A 24,672-nucleotide genomic window follows, 5' to 3' on the forward strand; every position below is an offset into this window, starting at 1 on the left:
ATAATAATTTGTGAACTTAAATCCCTCTTGTTTTGTAGTGAAGCTTCGTGGGCTACAGATATCCATCAACTATCCAATTGTTCGAAAACGTAGTCTGAAGTCACAGTCTTGTGAAGATCTTATCATGAACCAATCCGCTATAGTTGAAAAGCATAGTTGGCTCACAAGAATACATATCAAGGTACTTCGATTACTCCCTTTTCATCTCATAATCAAACTATTAAACCAAATCATGATAAAATACAAACAACTTACAACAAATTAAACATCAAAAACAAAAAATTGACTGGATTTCAAGAACAAAACGGGCCTCAGAAGCCCAAACTACAGAAGTGGGCCTCAGAAGCCCACACTTCAGAATTGGCGGCAGTCAACAGAAAAAGAAAAAAACAAAACAAAAAACAAGAAACCGTCGAAGTTGAGTAATTGGAAAGTCTTTCAATTGATTTCTCATCAAAATTTCCATATAGTTTTTCAATCCCTTTTATAAATCTTGCTGTTTTACGCCACATTCAGACCACCTTTCTCTCCCTCAATTTTTCGTAAGAAATTATGTTCTCTTAAACTTCCTCTCTTCTCCAATTTTTTTCTTGTTGGTTGCAGAATCTTCTCTTGCATGCTTCTTCACTGCTGGGGAATTACGTTTACATACATCGACTTTTTTGATGAATAAAATATTAACTTAGAAGCTTATAGCTGAAACGGTAAGGAAGAGAAGAAAAGGAAAAGAATCGATTTTTAAAGAAACCTAATAAAGTTTCTCAATTATCAAGTTAAATTAAACCCCAAGATTCAATTTTTATCGAGTTGAAAATATGTTTTCCTAGCTTAGTTAGTTGTTTTTAGCTGATAAACCAGATTGATTGTATTTAGTGATGAAAATTATAATCAATGGTTTCCAATTTTATGTTAGTGAAAATTTGGCATCTCAATCAATATTGATCATGTATGATTCTAGTCTATTCATATGTGTTGGGTGAATTTATGAATCATACTTATGTTGTAGGAAGGCGTAGAATGGAACTCCGGTCTTGCCATTGTCGCATTGTCTTGCTGTTGATTTTCGTGCTGCTGTCACAATCTCGGGTATCACGAAGCTGGTTCTTTTCGTCCAACGAAGAGGAGGCTGATTTAGGCAAGGAGGAGGCTGTTTACAAGCATGTGGTTTCTGATTTCTCACTGGAAGCTTTCAATGACAAGAAGGGCATCCAGTTGATCGAGAGCGCCAAGAGCAAGATGCTCGCGCCAAATTCTTGCTGGCAGACGGCCTACCAGAGCGTGTTTGAAGGGTGCGCGAGGACTCTTGCAGACGAGGAGTCACGGTCTAGGCTGGCGTGGAGCCTCAGTGATTGCTTCCAGAGGCACACGGGCCGGCCCTCTTTCCCTCGTTGTGATCCCAAATCCAAAATGAAGAAGTGTTTGCAGAATTTGGATAGAGATGGTCACAAGATCTATCTTGAGTACTTTCTTGAGACGAACTCCATCTGTCACCAATTGCAGTGAGCATCATCATATCTATCTATGTTTGTGGTTTTTAATCTAACTTGTTTATGTCTAAGAGTTGTGGAAATTTGTTGTAGGACGGAGGCGTTCAAGCATCAAACTGAGAGATTGGTGAATGAGCTCAAGAGGACTGCTGAATACGCGGAGGTGAAGCTTGAAAAGATCGAGGAACATGGCGAGCAACTGCTGCAGAATGCAGAGCAAGTTCATGATTCTTTGGCCTCAATAGATGTCCGGACTCAGAAAGTTGCAGAGACATCGAAAGTGTTGGAGGGTCACGTGGACTCGGTGTTGAGGTACTCTGAAGTAGTCTACGAGCAGTCTAAGGGGATAGCCTCGTCTCAAATGGAGCTGAGCGAGGGACAGGCTAAAATGAAGGAGAATTTGGCACAGGGAATGGCGTTGCTTCAGAACTCGTATGAGAATCTAGGAGAAGACATTGTCAAGTTGAGAGCAGAAGCAGCTGAGATAGAGATGGAGATTGAGAAGGTTGGGGATGCAATGTCGTCAAAGATGAGTCTCCTGCAGAGTAAAGCAGACAATATAGGGAATATGGCTGGAACGTCGTTGGATAAACAAAAGGAGCTTCTAGATGGGCAGTCTGTAGCCCTCGAGGGCCTCAATTTTCTCACCAAGTTTCAGTCACAGGCCCTTGAGGAGAGCAGGTATGAACTTCTCGTAGTTTTCTGATCAATCGTGTGGAATTCTAAAACAGAACGTGAATTTACAGGTTAACGTTGCAGACGTTGGCTGAATTCGGGCATAAGCAGCAGGAGGAACTACTCGCAAAGCAGAAGGAATTACACCAGTCTCATGATCATCTAGTGGAGAACTCGAAACTGATATTAGCAGCTCAGGTTTGTGGTTTCTTCGAAGGTTTTCTCCAAACTCGAATGTTTTAGTACTCAATGCAAAGGCTGTGTTTTACTTTACTATATTGTTGCAGGAAGCTTTTGAATCAAAGCAAGCAAGCATGTTTGTTGCCATAGATAAACTCTTTGACCTACACAACGCCATGCTGTTTGAGTCACGGGTTATCATCGCATTCTTGGTTTACTCGGGTGCAATTTTCATTGTCTACATGCTGACTAGCATAAAGCACGCCTACAACGTGAGGCACAGGCTGTATCTAGGTATGCATTTAGTCATTTAGAATCTGCCGGTAGTCTTTGTTTCGTTACACGTTGTGAATTTCCTCTCCATCTACAGGTCTGTGTGTGACGTTCTTGATTGAGATAAGTGTATTTTGGACTGTGGCAATGGATGGTGAGCAGCAAGGATGGTTGATACGCGCTGTCAGGTCGCTCTTCGCGCTCACAGCATCCATCCAATATGTGTATGCCATATTTACCTACAGGTAAAGTTTGAAAGTTTTTTCATCATACCGTGAAATTATTTTTCTTGTAAATTATACCTTTAGTTGTTTCTGATTTCAGTTTTTAATAAACAAGCTAGTATCTATTACAGAAATTAAGGTCAATTGTGTGTTATGCAGAGACTACGAGGTGCTGAACCACGAGATCCTGGTGACGTTGATGGAGAAGGTAAACAGCATTCAGCGGAGCAAAGAGATGTTGGCGTGGGACGAGGATGTTGAGAGCGAGGTGAATTGGTGTTCATGGGTGGATACAGAGTTGACAGAAGATGTGCAGCTGTTGGAGGATCCCGACTACGTATTACCTGAGGACATCGAGGTGGATTCCACCTTCACTACTCCGCGCACAAAGAGATATAACCTTCGTAGGCGAAGTTGACCGAGACACGGGATGTTGAGAAATAGTTTAATGCCTAGTTTTTGGTTGAAGATGGTTTTTACTTTATATCTTTATTCATTGAGCACAGCTTGATACTATCTGTTTTGTAACAATGAGCTGATGATCATGTATATTCCAACATTTTATAACATAGTTTATCCAATCTTTATAATCATTTGAGCAAGCTTTTTAAATTCATAGCACTAAAAAATATGACTTTATAAACAAGTTTCATAATAATATAATAATTCGGACAATTCATTTGAATTCATCAAACAAAGCTCAAAGAAAGTGATTTCCAACTTTTACATATTCTGGCACATCAAAATTATAATTCTAGGAAAAGATAATGGATTATTATCAACAAAAATCCTGAGAGTAGGAGATCCTAAAATGAAAAAAAGGAAAGATGGCCCCTTTTTTTTTTATTTCCTGGAAACACAATGTGGATATATGGTGGTTTGATCAACGGGCAAATGGAGCCGGCAATCCAAACGCAGCACGTATTTAATGGACCCGATGAGCCAAACCTTCCATCGCGTCCTCGACATCCCTCTGAGATCGAGATCAACCACATTCCGGTTCAACGACCAGTTGATGGCCTCGACTTCTTCTGGATTCAGAGGTATAGACTGGGACGGGACGACAAAGTTGAGCTCCAGAGACCTGTTGGGACTGACGTCGAAGGGGTCGGCCATCAAGATGGCTATCTTCTGGCTGCGGAAGCTGAGGGTGTAGGACATGTCGTAGAACCTCGCACGAGCCCTTGTGTTGTCGTTCTCTGCTTTGATCACAATGGTTGCGTGCAGCATCATCAAGGTAGACTGGTCGAAGTATATGGTGTCCATTTGGGCTCTTGTGACGCTCACTTGGGGCACCTTCGGCCGGAGTGTCGCGTACCCAATGAAGATTACGACGCCACCTATAATCACCAACATGATTAGTATAGCACAGATGATGGAGACACACCAGATGAGGGGATGGGTGGTGTGGCGGGGACCCAGCCGCTTTGGCATTGGGGCGATGGAGGTGGTGGTGGTGGTGGTGATGGTGATGGTGATGAGAGAGAGGGCATTAGGAAGAGAAGTCCTAATATTTAGGTGTTAATTGTAAGGAGGATATGGATAGGGAGAGAGTAAGAGGGACAGAGAGTGGGAAGGTTTTGGTATCTACCTTTCCTAAGCATAAAGCCATCTTCTTGTAATATTCTAACTTATGTTGTAAGTACAGCTTTAACCTAGATTGCGTAATGTACAACTTTTGTACCTTCACTTTCATGACTCTTTGCAGAACCATAGCAGGAAGATCTGAGATTGGGAACAGTAGGGAAAGGGAACAGACCCCTGTCATAATGCGTGTAGGCAAAATCAAGAGTAATTTGACATAATGAGTCCTTAAACTTTAGAAGAAAATGGGTGTCAATCTAATGCAAGAAAGAGCAGAAACATACACAAAAGGAAAGAGGAAGTTTTTTGATATTGCTTGCATACTGGAAACACAGAAGGATACAATACAAAAAAGAGACAGTAGCACTTACATGTGGGGCACCGCCATGGCTCGACCTCCAGCAGTTAAAGCTCAGCCCAACGTGGAAGGACTGACTCGGTGAGATTTCAATTTCAGACATGGTAGTGGATGGAATTGATAAAACAAAATCAAGAAAAAAGAGAGGCCAGGCTGTGGTGAGAATCACAGCAAGAGTCTCAAACCATCAGCAAAGATGATTCTAGCTGCCCAGGAATAAAGAGGATTTACGGTATTACACAAGGAAAATACAATTTCCGGTGTGTAAGAAACAAGAAAGCAGTATATTGGTTTCATGTGATACGAGTAAATCAAGCAACTGATAGATAAATATCAAGTAACCTAACATTTTGGGACAACAATATCTGCTCTTATGCACAAGAGTTTTGTTTCAATGAACCATCTGAACACCTTATGCCTGAGCTTCCTCTAGCAATTTAATATTCAGTGGCTGCAATTTCATCTTCGCAGTGAAAGGAAGATGCATAATTCCACCCACCGAGAGTGGTGGGTAGTATTGGCAAAAAAACATGAAATAAATTGACAGATGAAGGTGCTACGAATCTCTGATGGTAGGTTCAAGCAGTAGCTAGATGGCAGAAGAACAACGGTTGTAAATTTGTTCTTTCAGTAAGTTTTCACTGTAAAAGTGAAGACTAAATCAGATCCTAGATTTGTGAGAAAACGTCATAGACTATATTAGATCCCATCTCATTAACTGAACCCAACAAGGAGGCAGGGGATAACATTGCTTTCATGCAAAACGCAGTGAATCAATTACTAATAATGGAAAAAAAAATACTGTCATCTGAATATGTATACATATGTAATAATGTTGGGAAAAATGGAACCCACATTGCCGCTTCCCTCAATCTACACCTATCTCATTCCTCGTCAAAGCTACCTTAACTCTCAAAAGTGGGTGCTGGAAATATAATCATAGAAGATCAACAATAAAAGATGAACAGTAGGAATAAACTAGATTGTTTACTAGGATAGAAGAGGACTAAATGTGTGCAAGGAAAATGCATCTATTTAACATCTAAGGGGCAGAACATGACACAGACTTCCACTAGGTAAAGGAAAGCATCTGCTGAACATCTAAGGGGCGAACCACAAGATGCTCCACGTTTTCCAATTAATCAATACTATAACTACTATCAACCACACAGAAAAATGCCTATTGGCTTTTATCTTCAAGCTTGGAGACAGGAAGATTTCCACTTCCTTGAGATAGTGTCATAGATTTCATGTGAACCTTTTCCCTGCTTGTAGAAAGCATTCTTCACTTTTGTCATCGTAGACTCATGGAGTATAATTTTTTCATCAATCATCTTCTCTGCAAACCTTCTTAAATCTGATAACCTTCCCAGGTTACATAAACCAAGAAGCACGGCATTACCACTATCATCACGGGGTGAGATGTTGTTTTTAGACATATATTTCCAAAGCTCAATCGCCATCTCAGGATCATCACCATCAAACAACACCTTGATGGCAGCAGCAAAATTTGCAGGGGTTGGATCCCACTCATTCTTGATCATCTCGAGAAAGAACTTTCCCACTTCACGCACCTTTCCGTTCTTGATCAAACACCCAAAAATCATATTATACGTCAAAGAATTAGGAAAAGCACCATGGAACACCATTTCGTCAAGCAAACGAAAGGCGTTGTCAATGTCATTGCTGCTGGTGAGCAAACTAATTATGACATTGTGCATCATCAAATCTGGCATCAGCCCACTACCAACCATGATATCCCACAGCATTATAGCATGAGAAGAATCTTTCTGCTTTGCAAATATATCAAGTGCATTAGAGAAGAATCTCAAACCTGGCAAGCAATTCTTCCCCTTCATCACCTGCAAGAACTTAATTGCCTCATCACCCTGTGATCCACGAACTAGAGTATTTAGAAGTGCATCATAAGCAAACATATATTCTGGGCTCCAGCCAACACGAATAACCATCTCCCCAAAAGTAATTTTTGCCTTGGCTACGTTGCCTTCCTTCTCACATCCTTCCAACAATATCGAGTATGTGTCAGCATCTGGATGTATCTTACCTTTTATTCTCTCAAAGAACTCAAGTGCTTTCGCAGTTCGATTATCTTCTCTGCACATGGCACTCAGTAAAGAATTTACTGCAACAATATCTGGTGGGATCCCATACCTGTAAACTTAATCACTTAAATGCCCAAAACCCACACTGGTGATTACATTTAAATGTGGAAATTTTCAAAAGCAATATCAGTTTTCCTCTAGTTGCTGGAACAAAGAGGATGATAAGACAGCAACACTAGAAGAAATATTAAGTGTTAACTGGCTTGATAAGTTTGAATACAAGGGCATTCACAGAAAGTAAAAAAAAAACATTATAAACAATTTACACGAAAAAAATAACAAATGAAAAGTTCCATGACTTTACAAGTGGAAAATTAGAAAAACACATAAGTTCATATACTATTATTCAACTAACTCTGTTATTCCTGGGAGACGATTAAAAAGGAATTTCCTTCTCCAGATAAAGACTTTTCCTTGTTACATTTCTACATTACTTGATCTTCAGTCAATGGACAAAACCTACCAATGTTCCTCCAACGAGAACATACGTAAGAAAAGCCATACCTGATAAATGCTCAATCTTTTGCATCACTACCAAGTTCTCTCCTCTACATTATTCATTCATTGGTATATAACACTAAATCAAACTTCTCCTAATAAGGCATGAGCAAGCTTGATGCTTTAGATAACAGAAAATCTTCAGAATCTCTAATTTAACTATCTTAATTACGAAATGGGGAATCTTGTTTCAAAATTATGCACTGCTTCTTTTGGTGTCTCGAAAGAGTTTGGCATCTCATAGTCATGCATTTGCTTTCAAATGAAGCAAAACAAACAATGACCAGAGCCAATCCATAGAAATTCACAAACATCATAAACCCTAAACACACAAATTCAAATTCAAATTCACGGCAATACAACAGACAGAATTGGCTTACCCCTCCAAGACATCGAAAGTCAAGACAGCATCATTAAACCTCCCAGCAATGCAATAATTCTCAAAAACTGAAACGAACGTCGTCAGCGACAGCAATCCCTCTTGCTTCATAGACCGGATGGCATCCCACATGGGATCGAAGAGCTTGTTCTTCCCCAGAAGATCCACCATGAGATTCCACGAGTACGGAGTGTGCCTCTGCACCAGCCCGGCCCACCGGAAAAATTTGGCGGCGGCGGCAGGGGAGTTGTACGAGTGCTTGAGGACTTGTTGGACGAATTCGTGCTCGGGCTGGATTTGAGTGGAGGCGAGACGGCCCTCGACCTCGTGCGTTGGCGCGGTGGCGACGATTTCGCAGAGAATTCGAGCTTGGGGGTGGATTTCGGCGGCGCCGTGGTGGGTGGGGAAGCGCGATGGAGGAATTGAATTGTGCGAGCTTGATGTTTCTGCTGCCATATTTTCTCCTTTTTTTTTAATTGTTAAATTCACTTTCTTTGCGCACAATTTTCGTGTGGAGCTGTGGATGTGTCGAAATTGATTCGGCGGTTTCAGTTGGAGAGTGACGGCCGGCGGTGAGGGCGGCGGCGTCGATAGTGTTAGCCGCCTCCGCTAACAGAATCAATTAGAGAATCCACGGCCAATGCAGTTATATTTTTCCCCTTTAATTTTGTAGTTATAGACATATTTTAATTCTAATTATACTTTATAGTACTACTAATACAAGTTTGATTAGGGAACAGATTTGAAAATTGATATTTACTATATTTTGGATAAAACTTAATAGACTAATTATCACTAGCCATAGACCTTACCTGGATGATCAATCCTTGTTCAGGTTGGCTCATGCTTCCCTCTTCCCATAGGTGGTCCGTGGTCTCCACCGTAGTCGGTTTTCATGCTCGTTACAATAGTCGATTTTCAAGCCGCGCGAAGCCAATGCCTTGGGATTGAATCGAAGGGATCTTTGGGAGCACAATAGTTCCGCCTCCGATGCCTACTTTGTTGTCGGAGGATGGGTCGTTGTGGGCTCTACAAAAATGGAAGGATGGGTAGCGATTGGAAATCGCGTTGAGCTGCTTAGGTTTTTTTTAAGATGGAGATGTATTTTCGCACAAATGAGAATTGGGGGTGTCGGTAATCCTTATGTGTGTCATTAATTGGAGACACATCACATATAAGGAATTTAAAAAAACAAATTTCCCCATTTAGGAAGCTTATTTTGATATTGGACCAGAAAAAGAAATCCACGATGAAGCTTAGATAAATCTAATTAGAGTGTTAATCCAATTAAATTTGAAGAATACTTGATGAGTTGTGGTTAAGAGTGAAATTTCGGTTGGTAGTTGATTGATTCTCCCCAAAATTGAGAGTTACCATTCAGAGTAAAGGTCACCAATAAACAATAACAATTGATATGAATTATAAATTCATTTTATCATAAAACAATTAACAATAACAATTGATATGAATTATAAATTCATTTTATCATAAAACAATTAACAATAACAATTAATATGAACTATAAATTCATTAAATTTGAAGAATCACTTGATGAGTTTTGGAATAAACCGATATCAATTGAAAACATAGGAATTTAAGCGTGGTTTATTTTGTTGTGTGAAAAATTAAAATAAAAAATTAAAACTTGCTAAATTGAATGATCTACGCATGTATTCTTATTGCACACCCTCTCCATCCTTCTTCGTCTGTCCAGAAATAGAAAATTAATTAATTGTGTCGTTTTGTTCTTATTGTAATTCGCCTCTCCACCCTGTTGACTAATCTATATTTTGGAAACTAGTACGTGTTAGGTAATATTTTAATTACATAAATAAGCATAATTATTTAATTAATTACATATCGTTAATAACAAATTGTTACTATTACTACTTATCACAAATTGTTTTTACTTATGAAACATCCCGTCTTAAGAAAAACACAGGCACAGCCAACCAACAAAAGAAAGCAACACATTTCAAACTCTGTTTCCCTTTGAGTAAACTCCAAGCCACCTCTCCATATCATCATCTTCCACCTCCTCCCCTCCTCTATACGAACTCCACACCCCCATGTATATGCAACCACTAAATCGATATATCTTCTCCTCCATCGCCATCGTCTCCTTCGCCTTATGCCTCGCTGCAGAACTCAAGAAAACTAAGGTAGTCTAACTGTGGCCAACCACATCCCAATTTTATCCTGTAACATTGAGATTCTCCCCCTCTTTTTTTCAGAAAGATGATCTCGTATTCGATGGAAAGCTGTGTTACCTGCCTGGAACTGTGTCATTCGAACTAGGAATCGCAGCCTTAATCTGTCTTAGCATCAATCAAGTCGCCGGTAGTTTATTCATTTACAGAAAATTCAGTCCGAGAGAAAAGGGGGGCTATTTTACAGTAACGCGCAGTTTACTCGTTTTTTCCTGGTTAGACTTCCTCCCTCACCAGTTTCCCCTAAATATTTAATCAAATCAAGAAACTAATATCATATCATATGCATGAATTCTACTGTTGAGTATGACATAGCTCTAGGGTGTAAAATCTAGGAAAACAGATAATAACTTCTAGACAGTTTTGTTAAAGCAATACTAAGTATAAAATTTAATGAATGATGCTGCAGGATTGGCTTTGGAGTTGCAGTGGTTTTATTAAGTGCAGCAAGCAGCATGAACCAGAGTCAAGCCTTTGGAGAAGGATGGTTAGATGGAGAGTGCTACCTAGTTAAAGATGGAGTCTACATTGGTTCAGCCATACTCACCTTGCTGGCTCTCGGCTCAACCCTTGGCACCGGTATAGCAGCTGTTAGGCGAAACAAAGCTGAAGAAACACAACGGTCCTTAGTTCTTGCAAAAGTTGATAACTGACAAGATTATACAAGAGCAATACCTAACATAACTAATGGTTGATATATGTTTACTCACAACAATCATTCTCAAGCTAGGAAAAGATTGTCATACACAGAGAAAAACCAAATTGCTGTATTTATATATTTATACCTGTAATAGAAGGAAGCACATGCAACTTTGCAACAGCACTCTAAGTAAACAGCCAGCTATAAAGTCAAAATTGCAAACTACAGAATAAAGACAATCAAACAACGAAAGTGTCAATCGATCACAAACAAGATTAGATTTCCATATATAATTACTAAAGCACTGCTCCTTGGATACAAAAAAAGGCAAATTTTGTTAATGTAAAGAACCAAAGAAGCTAGCATAGTAGGTTGTCACTATTATCTAAGAACTGCATATAAAAAAAGACATTAACACAAGCATGTTGACTATGCTGTCCCTTTTCTCATTTTTGCCTAAAGGCTAGTTATAAGTATACATCATTAAAAACCAGTACTTACTTAGAAACTAGTAATTTGAAGAGCCGGCAGGTTCAAGAGCAAAAAAATCATGACCCCCAGTGTCTAAGCTATAGGTGTCAAAGAAAATATAATAAAGTCTCATGCTAACTAATCTCATTATCCATCACGGCTTGTCTTGAGAATCAACTTGTTGAAGGACCGAAAGAAGATCAATTTCAAGTTTCACCAGCTTTCATGCTCCGAATCATGAATTGTCCTCTGTCATCTTTACATGTAACGACCATGACCTCTATAACCATAATTATATCCTCTTCCCCAATTGTATGGGCCACGATGCTGACCATGCCCACCTCTCTGCCCACGGTAACCAAACTGAGTTCTTCTTTGAAAATAGCCAAATGTCTGGAATAATAAACACAGAAATGTAAGTATTTACCAGAAAATTTTCATATCCACATGTAGAAAGGCTTCTAAAGTAGTACTCCCTCTGTCCCACTAATAATGACTCAAAAATTTTGGGCCAACATATTAAGGAATGCAGTTTTTGTGGCAAGTTAAAGGGCCCCCACTTGTTAGACCATCTCCAACCATTTACACCAAACTCAAACCCATTTTTGGGTATACGTCACACCAAAAAGTAGTTTTAACTTTAATCGTTTACACCAAATTCAAAATTTACACCATTTTTGAGTTTTTGTCTCACAAAAATTTTGCAGTAACACCATATTTGGTGTTGTTTCACAAAACACACCAAAAATGAGTTTGAGTTTAGTGTATGGTTGGAGAAGATTTCTACACCAAAACTCATTTTTAGAGTATGGTTGGAGATGGTCTTAAGGCACTTTTTTGGATTTGAGACATTATAAATGCGACAACCCAAAAGTGATTTTGGGACTTTATTAGTGGGAATGTGGGATACTGGGATGGAGAAATTATATACTAACCTCCGAGTCTAATTTAACTCTCTCGGATAATCGATTCTGCCCATCCCTAGTTCCCCGCCCGCGAGAATTACAAGAAATTGTATCGAAGAAGTCATCCTTGCTGTATGCAGGCTGCATGCAGATGAATAACATTAAGATTAAAAAATAAATAAAACTATCAATTACTGCCAACAGCAAAATTCTTGAAATATACCTTGGGATCACTGTTGGATATCAAGTCAATTTTATTATCCCCAAACTCTTGGCCACTATTTTCACTTTGCATCCCATCCATATTCTCTCTTTGGTTTGCTTTCCCAAGATAACCCCATACTTCATCTTTCTTAAACTTCTCATTCATTGCTTCAAAATCAAATTCTTCAGTATATTGGAGTGGGGATGGCAACTGCAAATATTCAAGAGAATTTTGTAAAAAAGCCAGAAGTTTTGATCTTCACCTAGGCAATAGGTAGAAAATAGTATAGGACAAACATACAATAATTTGATCAGCTTAAACATACTGAATACCTAGATGAATTAGAAAAAAAAATGCTATTTGTATTTAGGAGGAATCATCAACTTTATAATGTTTTAACAACGGCTCATGCTTTTTAATGATCCTTCTGTGAGATTGCAAAATCTTGTGGGATTTGGATTTGAGCATACCATAATGTATCTAAAAATCAAACTGAAGTCAGATATGTTGTTAATGTATATTAACACATTCGAATTTCAAATTGTAAAGCTACCTTTTTTAGGTATCTTAGCTTCACAGTTTGAAAAGGTGACTTCGTGAAAGTTGAATATATGGTTTAACTTTAAGAATTCGAAAGTTATTAAATTTTTCCCCCAAAGATTGAATTGATATCCAGAAGTCACATATAGAGCCGATGTGGAAACATTGAATAAGCCAAGTTAAACGTTTTATACAAAGTACATATGCCAGTATATTAGAGAAGTCCAATGTATAAAAAGAAATAAAACAAACCAGATAGCTGACCTTTTGCGAAGCTGGTGGCAATGGCAAAAGAGGCGGTTGAACTGCTGGGCCAGCAGCTGATGACAAGAAATTTAGAGAACTTGAACTAATATCAGTTGTATCCTTCTGTTCCGAATACAAATTGTTTGACGGAGAATATTCAGATAATCTGGGTTGTGACAAGTTTGAAGCTCCAAGAGAGAAGTTTGATACTTGACCCATAACAGAAGATGCTGAATATGGTAAGAACTGAGCAGGAAGGGATGATGCAGGATCGGGAATAACTTTGTTAACAGCTTGAGCTTCAGTGCTACCTGCATTCTGGTAGGCTAATGGAAAAGGTTGGGTCAACCCCCTTGAGTTTATTAATGTGGAATTATATAAGGGCTGGGACTGCTTAAAAGAAAGTGAATTAATGAACGGCATGGATGGAGGCAGTTGCTCAGAAGTAGGATTGGGTGACGAATTTAAACCACTAGAACTGGATGTTGCAAGTTGATACTCAGAAGGAAAAACATCTGATATATTTGCCATTGCCATGATTGTAAGAACTTGATTCTGCATTGGATATTTCATGGGAGTTGGTGGCAGATGTTGAGTAATAGTAATGCTCCCTGGTGCTGCACAATATCCCTGGCCTTGTGTTGATAATGGCATGTCATATGAAGATGAACCACTGTAAGTACACTGAGAAGAATCCCACCCCATCTGACTTCCAGAAGGATTAGAAGGCAACATGTTTAAGTAGGATCTCGCATTAATTCCAGATGGTTCACTGTACAACTTGGATTCGGTCGAATATCCTGAGACCAAATGGGATGAACTGGATGGCGGAATATGATGGTTTGACTGCAATATAGAAGATTAGATCAACAGAATGTCCAAGCAAAGCCTCATAGTATGACAACATTGAACAAGCATTACCTCTATAATTGCAGGATCATCGTGTAGTTTCTCCTGCTTTTGAACTGGTGGGTTAGTTATTACTTTTAAATCCTGCAACAAAAAACATACAATATGTATGAGTTCAAAAGAATCAATGGACAGTTCTGAGAGAACCATATTATAATTTGATACTTCAGCCCCTTAGATTAAGTGGTTACCATAATATAAATACAGATGTGTATAGTGACTTAAACCAAGCCCCTTAAATAGAGATCAACCATGATGCTAGTACAGTAAAATCTGATCTTTAAAAAGACTGAAGACTATACAAGGAACCAATAGAATCATGATAGAGAAGTAGAACGATATACCACATTCATCAGCCTCAAATTATTTATAGTTCTCTATATCCTCAATCTATAAGAACATCTTATAAAGTATTTATGGTGCTCGATTGTTCTCAAATTACCATGCCAGCACATAGAAGAAATTATCAAATAGATTCTCACTCTCACATGATAACAATAATAGCTACTCCCTCCGTCCCACTTAAGATACACGTTTTCCTTTTTAGTTTGTCCCAACTAAGATAACACATTTCTATTTTGGTAACTTTCTCTCTCCAATTAATACACTCAACCACTTTTTCTCACTCCTATTTAAATATTCATCTTTCTTTCTCTCTCTATTTTAATACTTACACCTACCTTTTCTCTCTCCAATTAAATACATTAACCAATAACTCCTAAAATCCCATGCCGGCTAAGAAATGTGTCATCTTAGCCGGGACTGAGGGAGTATTGTTGGCAATTGAAACATAAAATGAATGTAACAATATCCCACATCGGTGTACACAAAGAGCTTAATCCACTATATAAGTCTCATGGGTCCTTCCTCCTATCATCAATTGGTTTTAGGATGGAACCCATGGATTTCTATCAAGTATCATTTATGCAATGTGAAATAACAAATCACTAAAAGGAAAGGAAAACAACTCAAGTTATAATTCCAATGATACAGGGTCAACCCAGTAGTCTTGACAAAAAAATGTATGTAAACCATGATGGCTTTATTGAACAAAATCATGACCTTGTAATCAACATATTATCAGCTCATGAACCCACAACCCATAGACAATCATGATTGAACCTAATAGAAATCGTTTAACAAATGAAAATTCACAATTAGGCATTTCCAAAGCAATCTAAGACAGCATCCATACTCACTTTAATATCACTCCCACGAAACAGAATGTATTCAAAGACTTTGTCGCTTGGTGGAACTTCTTGTCCATCATTCCTTCTTCCCTCTGTGCCAAATGATCTCACTGCAATCAATCAACAACTTATTATTTGAACAGCAAAAAAAATACACAGTCCTTCCAAATTCAGTAGCAGCAAGGCAACACAGGATAAATTTCGAGTTCAGCAATCCACAGTTGTTGGAGTCAAAACAGACAAACTTAAACTTCTTATTCGTGCTCAACAACTGGAATATACTATCAATTCCCTATTTGTTGGTAACACCAATTTTCCCAATCAATAAAATGTACATTACACTGTAGACATCTTTCATCCTTATATACTCCCCATTAAGAGGGGGTTCACACTCGGATATTCTAATCAAACGTGACCAAGCTTGTGTATAAGAAGTGACATTATAAACATCCAACGCAATTCACAACAATCAACAACTCAGAAGTCACAAAGTTCACCAGAAACAGATGGCTTTGTTTATGTAGGTTAAAAAAAAAACATCAAACTTACTAGTATTAAAAATAATTAAACGCTAGGCTTCTACTCCTATAGCTTGATCCACTCTAGGAATGCTTAATGTTTCTAAACATGAAGAACATTATACACACGAGCGCATTTAGAAATATAATCTCAATTAATTGAATCGCGTAAGCAAAGGCAGCAATAATTCGTGAATAAAGGAAACCGGAAATGCAAAACATCATATATAGCAAACGAAGGCGGAATTCACCATCTTTGAGGCCGAAGGTGGAGTCCTGAGTATTGAGGAAGTAAAGAATGCCCTCGTAACGAATCTCCGATTTCGACAGAACGCTTATGAAACTCCCGATGAACGAATCTCCCCCCGGCGATGGAGAGGGCGGCGACGTCGCATTGTTGCTGTTTATGGAAGATTGGTTCGCCATCAACGAGCACGAATGGCGCTCTTTCTAATGTGTGAATGTGTGTGAAAACGGGAATCGGATTTTCATCACTATATATAAATTCGATCGTTCCATAATTTCATTTCACTCCCTATAGTTTTGCAAAATTACACTTTACCCGCCTTTTAAGACGTGATTTGTGAATATTAGAATTTTCCCTCTTCATTTTCACGGTTTTCAATGCAAGTTTAAAATTCATAATCATAGACGCTATAAAATTATTGCTTTGCACTTCCAATACTTGTATACCTAATATTCTTGTAAACTGTAATCCGATAAATATACACCAAAGCTACATGTTATAAACAAAACTATGTCTTCAATTCCAACATTTTGTATCAAACCTCCATCAAAAGTATAATTTGGCTTCACTCAAACGAAGCATCGTGTTTAGCTTTAAAGTATCTAGCGGAGAGTCCTTCACCCCTCACCTACTATAGCTACCTCCTCTACATTCTTTGTCATTGAAAATGATTTATGCCATGACACCTTAAGTTGACATGTTTCCCTTTGAGACGAGCCCGCGCCTTTTATTTCAAATGATCCAACATAGGAATCGCCCGACAAATAAAGAACAAATCCACGCCACCATACTTTATAATGCACTCTTATGTTTTTCTCGCGCCAATGTATTATGAAGCTCAATCTTAAAACAACGAACACGTATGCTACAAATTGTTGTCAATAAAATGCGCCATCTAGCCCTCTCTTCATTAACCAAATAACCACTATATAGCAAGAATCGTACAAATGTATTGTAATTAGTTATGGGCGCATGCCAACTCCGAGCTATTCTCATTGCAAAATATTGACTCACTGTCTGACAGCCCATGCATAAGAACCTTATACGTTGTTCTATTTGGAAATTTTCAAATCAATGATAAACGCCAAAAGGATCATTCTCACGACAATTTGAGGTCAACAACCTCCACCCAGCAACAAATGCTTTTACTTTCAAAAAGGTGTTCATAAAACAGGTGCACTAGGCTTAAACCCCATCCCCAAATATTGAACTTGTCTTTGGACCACATTAGTTATCAAATAATCATTATGATTTTTAAAATAAGGCTTGTTTTCTCGAGTTACAAAATAAGATAATAAACAAAAGATGTTATATTACATATTTTATGCAAATATCATTCACGAGTATCGCATGTGTATTAAGGATTCGTTCGGTGCGTCTGTTTTGGTGCGGACAGATTTAATACATGGTCAGATATAAAAAGGCATGGCCCACTTGCTTTAGTTTATAATATGTTGTTCACTTTGCCCGATAAGTGCCCACCTTTGGAAATTAATTATTTTACTAATAATTTGGCGGCTCTCCTTCATTACCAAATTGGCAAATTTGCCCCGAAATCAATTCAAAATTTTCATCTGGCCGCCCAAACGAAAAAAAGGCGCCATAAAATGCAGACATCATAGTTTTCCACCACTTCATATAGAGGTTCTCCTATTCGAAATTCATCACAGCCATTTTACCAGGAGGCTAAACTCCGAGGTAATTTCAATTATTTTCGGATCGACTTTGACAAATAATGGTTTCGAACATCGTCCTTCATCTGGGTTCTGTTATCTTTGTGTCTGTTGTGCTAAATTGATCATGTTCCACTTTTCGCCTAGTTTATGTAAACTCTATTTTTATCTTGGTTGCGAAATCTTTGATTTTCTCAGTCGTATATTTCGTGCTGTGAACGTATACCCTGTGCTTCAAATTAGAGATTAATGTTGTTGTGCTCTTCGATTTGATGTGATACATTTGCTTGATTTAGCTCAACTTCTAGTATGTAATATTCAATTGGATATCTCACAATCTATACTGATTACCACGATGACTACTACAATTTGATGTGTTCAATTCTGAACTTTGGTTAAATTTGTTACATTTGCAGTAGATATCATGGCTGACCCTACTAGCGGTGCTGGAGTTCGTGCGAAGGGAAAACAATCCGATGGTATGTGACTCAATTAGGCTGCTGTTCCCTCAGTTTGTATGGTATTGTATACATCACTTTGACCTTTTTTCTCCAATTTGCGTTTTTGGACAGCAAACCTGGGCGCTCCTCCACGGAAATATCGAAAAGGTGATCGATCCCGGAGGATGTGGACTGTACGAGAAGAGGAAATATTGGCTGCATCAATGCTTGAGCTCGTTGCAACAGGATGGAAATCTGACAATGGATTTCGTACCGGGTATTTGGGCAAGATTGAGGACAATCTACGCAAGGAGTTTCCAAGTACCGACCTCAAAGGGCAGCCCCACGTCACTTCCAAAATTACCGCGTGGAAGAAGAGCTACCAGAGCCTGACAAAAATACTAGCAAGGAGTGGAGTGGGGTTCAATTCGGATGGGCAGCACATGATTGAATGCGATGACGAGCAATGAGAGGCTATTGTCCAGGTATTAAATCATTTTTCCCTGTGTTTAGATCTTAGGCTTCGAGCAAAAGATCAGTACAAAATGATCAGTGCATTCAAGAATTTGTTGATGGTGGCTATGGCTGTTATTGTGTACCACTGTAGGCTGATAAGGAAGCGAAGTTCATGTGAACCAAGTCATGGCCGTTGTGGGAAACATGGAAGGCCATTTTCGGAAAGGACCATGCTAGTGGGACAGGGGCTGAACAGGTTGATGATGCAGCCAATCGTATGCGTGCTACTGGTGCAGGAGGTAGTGAGGTCAATGAAAATGATTACCACCCGAGCTCAGAGGACCAAGAGGCCGACAACGTGGTTCGTTTGTCACAGGCGTCCGGCAATGAATATAACATCTCTGGTACATCCCTCAGGCAAACTTCCGTCAACAAGTCCGGATGGAGTCAGAAGCGCAAACACGATGGATCTGATGTAGCCCTCATGGAGTTTCTTGCAAATCTCCATGCTGAGACCAATTCTCGTTTAGAGGTGATTTCCTCGAGGATTGGCTATGAATTCGATCTTGGAAAGGGCTAAGCAAGATGTTTTCGATAAGCTTTGTACGGTGGAAGGCCTAACTCTCAATCAAAGGTACGAACTATGCAACATCCTAAGTGATAAAACGCAGCGCCTTGAGGTCTTCATGGGGATGCCCGCTGGCGCTCGTCTTGGGTACTTGTTGAAGCTTATCGAGGAGAATCAGAAACTGGGTTGAATTGGAGGTTGATGGTGAATTAGGTGGCTTTTTTGCAACAGCTTTTGGTTTTGCCCCACTGAAGCAAAATGGTAATTAGTAACTCACGCATATTTTGTATGTAGATAGCGTGCATTAGGATTTGAATCATGTCTAGCCTATGTAATCTAATACCAGCAGTTTTTGAGTAGCGGCTCTCATGCAGCCCTGCTGCTCCTGCTATATAACTTGATGCATATTATATAAATTTGGGCTTCTAAAATCTTGGTATTATTGCATACTGATTCAAAACAGCAGTGGCCATCCACTTCTGATGAGACCAAAAGGATGAGAAAATGCAAAAAACTACAAATCACATAATTACATTACCTAATATTCATATATATATATATATATATATATATATATATATATATATATATATATTACAAGCAAAACACATACCAGAGAGGTTGCTATCCCATATATTACAACAAAAGAACCTAGCTAAACCCCATGCATTACAAAGAACCCAGCTACACCTATTACGCATTGAGGGTGTGTTTAATGAAGCCCAAAAGGTAGATCCCGGTCAATGAGTAAAAATTCTATGGCATCAGTTAACATGCTAGCATAGTAATAATGAGGACCTGCTTAATCCCTCAATAACTTTGTTAAAAATTCGGTCGCTTGGCTATGTGCGGGTACCAACGGCGTGGGGAGTTGGACGCACACGAAATGGCATTAGGTGAGCGAGTAGAGGGGCCAGCTTCATCTTTCTTCTGGGTGGGTGGTTTGAGCAATGCCCTGCCCTTCTCAAACCTCGTACAAAACTGCCCATCTTCAGCCAAGTCAATGAAATAGATGCCAGCGTCAGTTGTTGACTCACGGTCGGATGGCGGCTCCACGTAGTCCGGAAACAACTTACGACGAACCCTCGGACGAGGGGGCATGAACGCAGAGTTCACCTCCCCATCAATACCACCCACTTCGTAACAACTTGGTTCGTTTTCGGATATCTTAACCGTGCGGTCAGATATGACTACAACATCCACATCGTCCTCCTTCTTGACGTCTTCCAAACCGTACAAGCATGCAAGCTTGGAGAAGTGTGGATCGTCTCGGTGGTAATAAGCAGCGGCGAAGGGAGTTTTCTGCATGGTTACAATAAATCATCCCCCGAACAACATATACATAGTAATACAAAACACCATCGTACCTTAAAAATCCTCTCCCACACCTCGTCATTGGCCCTCACAAACTCTGCTTGCACGTCATAATACGCGCCGTGGGTACGAGACAATGCCTTGAATGTGGTGTACCTCAGTTTCATGAAGTCGAGACGTTGTTTCAGCTCCGGCTCGGTGAACAGAATGTTGGTTTTCGAGAGCACTTCACGCTGCGCCGTCATCAGAAACCAACTGGGAAACTCATCGAGCATCCACTGAGTCTCCCCCTTGAGCTTGATGATCATGTCTAGAACAAGCTCATCAATCTCGGGAGTCCAGTTGCCGAAGTAAAGATAGACTGCCTGTGGAGGAATAATCATGTTCTTTGTTATGGAATGAAAGAAAGCAAGTGGTGAGAAAAAATGCCGAACATAGCACATAATAAATAGAGTTTTGTCCATTGAATAAATTGAATGACAGTTATCTACCCTCCTAAATCATTTCACTGCCAATAAATTGAGTTAATCCCTCCCTGATCGCCTACGGATGGAACGTGTATTAAACACACCACACTGCCCAATTCGGCTATTATGACAAAGAGTCTCCAAACCCATTTATGACTAAACGCGTATGGGGTATTGCTTCCAATAATATTTTTGAGTCAATGATAAACAATTTTCTAAATTGATCAATAAGTTATTGTGGACAAAAAATTCGAAATTATTTCTAATACCAAATGGCATTATGAGTTGGTATGTCCAAGTAATAATTTTTTAGCAGGTGAATTACTAAAAATCATCTTTTAGTTATACTCTCTTCGTCCCATAAAAGATGGCACACTTTAGTAATGTGGAGAAAAAAATTCAATATTGTTTCCTATAACAAATGCCATGATGAGTTGATATGTCCAATTAATAATTTTTTGACAAGTGGATTATTAAAAAAATCATCTTTTAGTTATACTCTCTGTCTCATAAAAGATGGCACACTTGAGTAATGTGGAGAACAAAGTCGGAGGAAAAATTTCTCCGACTAACATCTCTTATGAGACGAAGGAAGTAAAGAGTTTCTAATACATATAAATTCTCAATAATTTATTATTTTAGCCCACCTTACTATTTTGTGTATATAATTTACATTCATACTTACAATGTTCATAAGCTAAAATAAAATAAATCTAACTATCTATCTTTACATATATAAAATGCGAATTTTGTTAATCTTTTGAAATATTTATTGATTTTCCAGTAGCGTGTTAAAATATTGTTAATTATGGACCAATTTGATTATTTATGAATATAAGGTAGATTCTTTATAAGTAACTCTTATCAATATTTACTTGGACAAGTTAATGGGTATTGTCGTGGGATATTTTTTTTGGTATATGTAGAATATAATTATCTTTCCTGATGTGATCATGATGAGTAAAATAGATACTCCATATTCATGTATATTTTAACATTTTGAAAATTTGTAGTCATGAGGATTATGAAATAGTACTGAATTTCTGTACAGTAGTGAACGGCACTACATGGACATATGTATATTTGGCCTTGAAAATATGAATTGAGAATTTTCCCAAATTCACAGTTATGGAATCCCATTAACACACCCACTCATTTACAATATGATATCTTCAGAATCTTATTTTTCAAACTACTATGGTACACATCCCTTTAATCTGGCCACTTACACACCGACTCACCTTGACTTTTGGTTAGGCAAGCCTAGTAAATTTTTTCTACTGAAACAAATCTGAACACTCTTGATTGATTTTGTACTGAAAAAAAAAGTAAACACTTTGATAACAATCGGAATCTCCTTATATTACATACAACAGCAAAAACACATCCGTCAAAATACATTAGTTTCCCGTTAATATAGGAGTTCATACGGGTATAATTAACAAAATGTGCAACCCAGCTCCTGACAAAGTTTAAGTCAAAGAAACAAACTACATTAACTTGCCAATAATTATTCATACTACCACCATGACGATGGCCATGAAACCAAGCTGAAATAGGGTCTTCATATCGTGCGGGCCTGAAGCGTGACAATAAGGGCCACATCCCTCATATCCGAATGCGCCACAGTTGGAATTAGAATGACTTTCTTTAGCCAGGCGTGGCTGCGGCCGGTCTTCTAAGCCACTTTTCGAGCCCATCCCCCGAACATAGTCGTCGTACCACTGAAACCATCCCACATGATTGAGATTGTCAGGACATTTCAAGTAGTACCTTCCTGCGTGGACTGCCGTTTTTCCTGCACAACGCAACTCCATCTTTCCTCTACCACATCCGCACTCGGGTATGCCATCGGCCATGACAATCTGTTAACACATTAGTTTGGATAATGTCAACTGCGCATTGCAAATGGGCATTGAATATAATCAAAAATAACACTTTAGTAGAACAAAATGTAGTGCTATCCAAATTGTTCAAGTGCAAACTTCCAAACATTGTGCAGATCAAATAGCATCAAATAACATCATGGAACATCATTATTTCAAAGCTTATCTATTGTTCCACATGTTCATTGCAATTGAGTCTCTGAATTGAGTCCATTCAGGAGTTGGCTCAACATAGTCAATGTATTCGTGTTGGATCGGGTCTTGATCAGGGTGCTTGCTGAACTCTCTCCATCAACCGTTGCTTCTAGGGGGTCAAGGTTCATCTCGCGGCTAATAAAGTTGTGGAGAAGGAAACATGCCATGATTAACCTGATTTGGGTTTGAATTGGGTAAAAGGACGCACTACGTAATATCCCCCAACGCATCTTCAAAACTGCAAAGGCTCTTTCAATTACATTCCTAGCCTTGTTGTGCCTCATGTTAAACAGTTCCTTTGGATTTTGGGGTTGTGCATTCCCTACGCCCCATTCCTTGAGGTGGTATCGAACTCCTTTGTACGGCGTCAAGAAACCGTTGCTATTGGCGTAGCCATTGTCACATAAATAGTAACAGTCTGTAAAGGAAAAAAAATCAAAGAAATTGGTACATGATTACAACAGAGATACATTCAAACTAACACCAAAGGTCCTCACAAAAAGGAGAGGCGGCAAGAATTATACCTTGTGGAACTCTTAACCCGTTGTTTCGCGCCACGGCATCCCTGAGTACCCGCGAATCGCCGGCGGAGCCCTCCCAACCCGGTAATAGATAAACGAACTGCATGTTGCGATCGCAAACAGCCAAGGTGTTCGTTGCGATAGATCCCTTTCGCGTGCAATAACGAGGTTTGTCACTACTGCTGACTAGTACATTAATGTGTGTACCGTCGAGTGCACCGAGACATCTCTACGAAAACAAAATCAGTTTAGCAATTTGATAAAGTAACCGAACTGAAAATAACTAGCTCGTTGCAATGGGGAAACATGACATACCTTGAACCATTTCCACCTGTGGTCAATGCAATCATCGGGCACGAGCGTAGGCTTCGACAATAACACACTGTGTAGACTCAAAACAGCACCTAAAACCGAATTCACATAATGGGACACCGTCGAACTAGATCGGAAAAAACTGAATCGAACAACACAGTTTTTGTTGTGATGCGCTAAGACGCCTAAGAAAATTGCCACCTGTTCTTCGATGCCCAAACATTTCCCTATTTTCAAACCTCCCCGTTCACTGAGAACGCGACACAACTTCCCAAACGTGTTGCGATCCATTCTTAAGTTATCTATGCAATCCACATCAGTGACATGTACGAGTCTTTCCAAGTGTATCAACTGCTGAGGGACCTTACTTATCAAGCTGTACTGCCTCGCCTGTTCAACGATTCTACGCCTAGCACGTTTTATGCGGGCTCTGATGTAGCGATGTATGATAATTGTGCTCTCTACCCGGTATAATAGCATGATGTCTTCGAGCATCATCAGTATTTGAGTGGAATTAATAGGAGTTCTCATTGTGGCTATGGCTTAATGGTCGGCTAAAACGTGGTGAGCAGATCATCAATTAAAAGGCTTCCACTAATCAGTCAATGTGATACATATGCAAACCCCCTCACAAAAAAGCACCATTGGTACACAATATTCATTAAAAAATTTGGAGAATTGTAGAAAAAAAAATACAAAAGTGGGTGTAAATCAGACTCCTATTCCGGAAGACATAATATCACAACACCACACATAATCAATTTAGCACACCAAGGAGGCGGGTTATAAATACCAATTGAAGCTAAAATGCCCACCAAACTTTGTCACCAAGAAAGGGCGGTATGTACCTTTGTAAGTGATCCGAATTATGCTCTCCTCTAGATGCTGCCGAGTTGAGATTTTCCAGCCACCTGAAAACATACCAACATCCCTAGTGACGGATAAAATAGATAACTCTCGACGTTGCAGACGATGAGA

At 39.1% G+C, this 24,672-nt stretch overlaps 7 protein-coding genes and 1 pseudogene across 12 annotated transcripts; 4 read left to right on the forward strand and 4 right to left on the reverse strand.

The window, feature by feature from the left end:
* Positions 1-422: 422 nt before the first annotated feature.
* LOC125216482 (protein GAMETE EXPRESSED 1-like) lies at positions 423-3,432 on the forward strand. Its single transcript, XM_048118196.2, has 7 exons — positions 423-542; positions 1,007-1,499; positions 1,581-2,168; positions 2,234-2,360; positions 2,450-2,636; positions 2,713-2,860; positions 2,999-3,432. Exons 2-7 carry the CDS (start codon positions 1,018-1,020, stop codon positions 3,255-3,257), a joined length of 1,791 nt encoding a protein of 596 aa, XP_047974153.2. The 5' UTR covers positions 423-542; positions 1,007-1,017; the 3' UTR covers positions 3,258-3,432.
* A 62-nt stretch (positions 3,433-3,494) lies between these two features.
* On the reverse strand, positions 3,495-5,383 carry LOC125213935 (NDR1/HIN1-like protein 12). The gene is made up of 3 exons (XM_048114734.2): positions 4,795-5,383; positions 4,524-4,600; positions 3,495-4,179 (listed from the first exon to the last, which is right to left on the reverse strand). Exons 1-3 carry the CDS (start codon positions 4,809-4,811, stop codon positions 3,683-3,685), a joined length of 591 nt encoding a protein of 196 aa, XP_047970691.1. The 5' UTR covers positions 4,812-5,383; the 3' UTR covers positions 3,495-3,682.
* A 146-nt stretch (positions 5,384-5,529) lies between these two features.
* LOC125213934 (uncharacterized) lies at positions 5,530-8,576 on the reverse strand. The gene is made up of 2 exons (XM_048114733.2): positions 7,783-8,576; positions 5,530-6,953 (listed from the first exon to the last, which is right to left on the reverse strand). The coding sequence occupies exons 1-2, from the start codon at positions 8,235-8,237 to the stop codon at positions 5,978-5,980; spliced, it is 1,431 nt and encodes a 476-aa protein (XP_047970690.2). The 5' UTR covers positions 8,238-8,576; the 3' UTR covers positions 5,530-5,977.
* A 1,233-nt stretch (positions 8,577-9,809) lies between these two features.
* On the forward strand, positions 9,810-10,811 carry LOC125216453 (protein MODIFYING WALL LIGNIN-2-like). The gene is made up of 3 exons (XM_048118165.2): positions 9,810-9,943; positions 10,016-10,206; positions 10,401-10,811. Exons 1-3 carry the CDS (start codon positions 9,851-9,853, stop codon positions 10,642-10,644), a joined length of 528 nt encoding a protein of 175 aa, XP_047974122.2. The 5' UTR covers positions 9,810-9,850; the 3' UTR covers positions 10,645-10,811.
* Positions 10,117-16,067, reverse strand: LOC125216452 (decapping 5-like protein). Of its 6 annotated transcripts, XR_016136331.1 has the most exons (10): positions 15,867-16,067; positions 15,107-15,207; positions 13,920-13,991; positions 13,017-13,844; positions 12,231-12,422; positions 12,038-12,148; positions 11,133-11,495; positions 10,777-10,853; positions 10,539-10,597; positions 10,117-10,234 (listed from the first exon to the last, which is right to left on the reverse strand). XR_016136331.1 is itself a non-coding variant. In XM_048118163.2 (7 exons), the coding sequence occupies exons 1-7, from the start codon at positions 16,039-16,041 to the stop codon at positions 11,361-11,363; spliced, it is 1,614 nt and encodes a 537-aa protein (XP_047974120.2). In that variant the 5' UTR covers positions 16,042-16,067; the 3' UTR covers positions 11,043-11,360. The 6 variants fall into 6 exon arrangements, 1 of the variants encoding a protein (XP_047974120.2); XR_007175418.2 differs by lacking the exon at positions 10,777-10,853; XR_016136330.1 differs by lacking the exon at positions 10,117-10,234 and having other exon boundaries at positions 10,407-10,597.
* A 1,888-nt stretch (positions 16,068-17,955) lies between these two features.
* LOC148929995 (uncharacterized) lies at positions 17,956-18,715 on the forward strand. Its single transcript, XM_089069201.1, has 3 exons — positions 17,956-18,014; positions 18,108-18,460; positions 18,583-18,715. The coding sequence occupies exons 1-2, from the start codon at positions 17,960-17,962 to the stop codon at positions 18,443-18,445; spliced, it is 393 nt and encodes a 130-aa protein (XP_088925327.1). The 5' UTR covers positions 17,956-17,959; the 3' UTR covers positions 18,446-18,460; positions 18,583-18,715.
* On the forward strand, positions 18,604-19,356 carry LOC148929996 (uncharacterized; annotated as a pseudogene).
* A 465-nt stretch (positions 19,357-19,821) lies between these two features.
* Positions 19,822-20,696, reverse strand: LOC148929997 (uncharacterized). Its single transcript, XM_089069200.1, has 2 exons — positions 20,367-20,696; positions 19,822-20,301 (listed from the first exon to the last, which is right to left on the reverse strand). Exons 1-2 carry the CDS (start codon positions 20,694-20,696, stop codon positions 19,822-19,824), a joined length of 810 nt encoding a protein of 269 aa, XP_088925326.1.
* Between the last annotated feature and the right edge of the window lie 3,976 nt (positions 20,697-24,672).

The sequence above is a fragment of the Salvia hispanica genome, chromosome 3, assembly GCF_029641045.1.
Source record: "Salvia hispanica isolate PSC_SH4W2 chromosome 3, Shi_PSC_v1, whole genome shotgun sequence".
In the NCBI taxonomy this organism is placed as follows: domain Eukaryota; kingdom Viridiplantae; phylum Streptophyta; class Magnoliopsida; order Lamiales; family Lamiaceae; genus Salvia; species Salvia hispanica.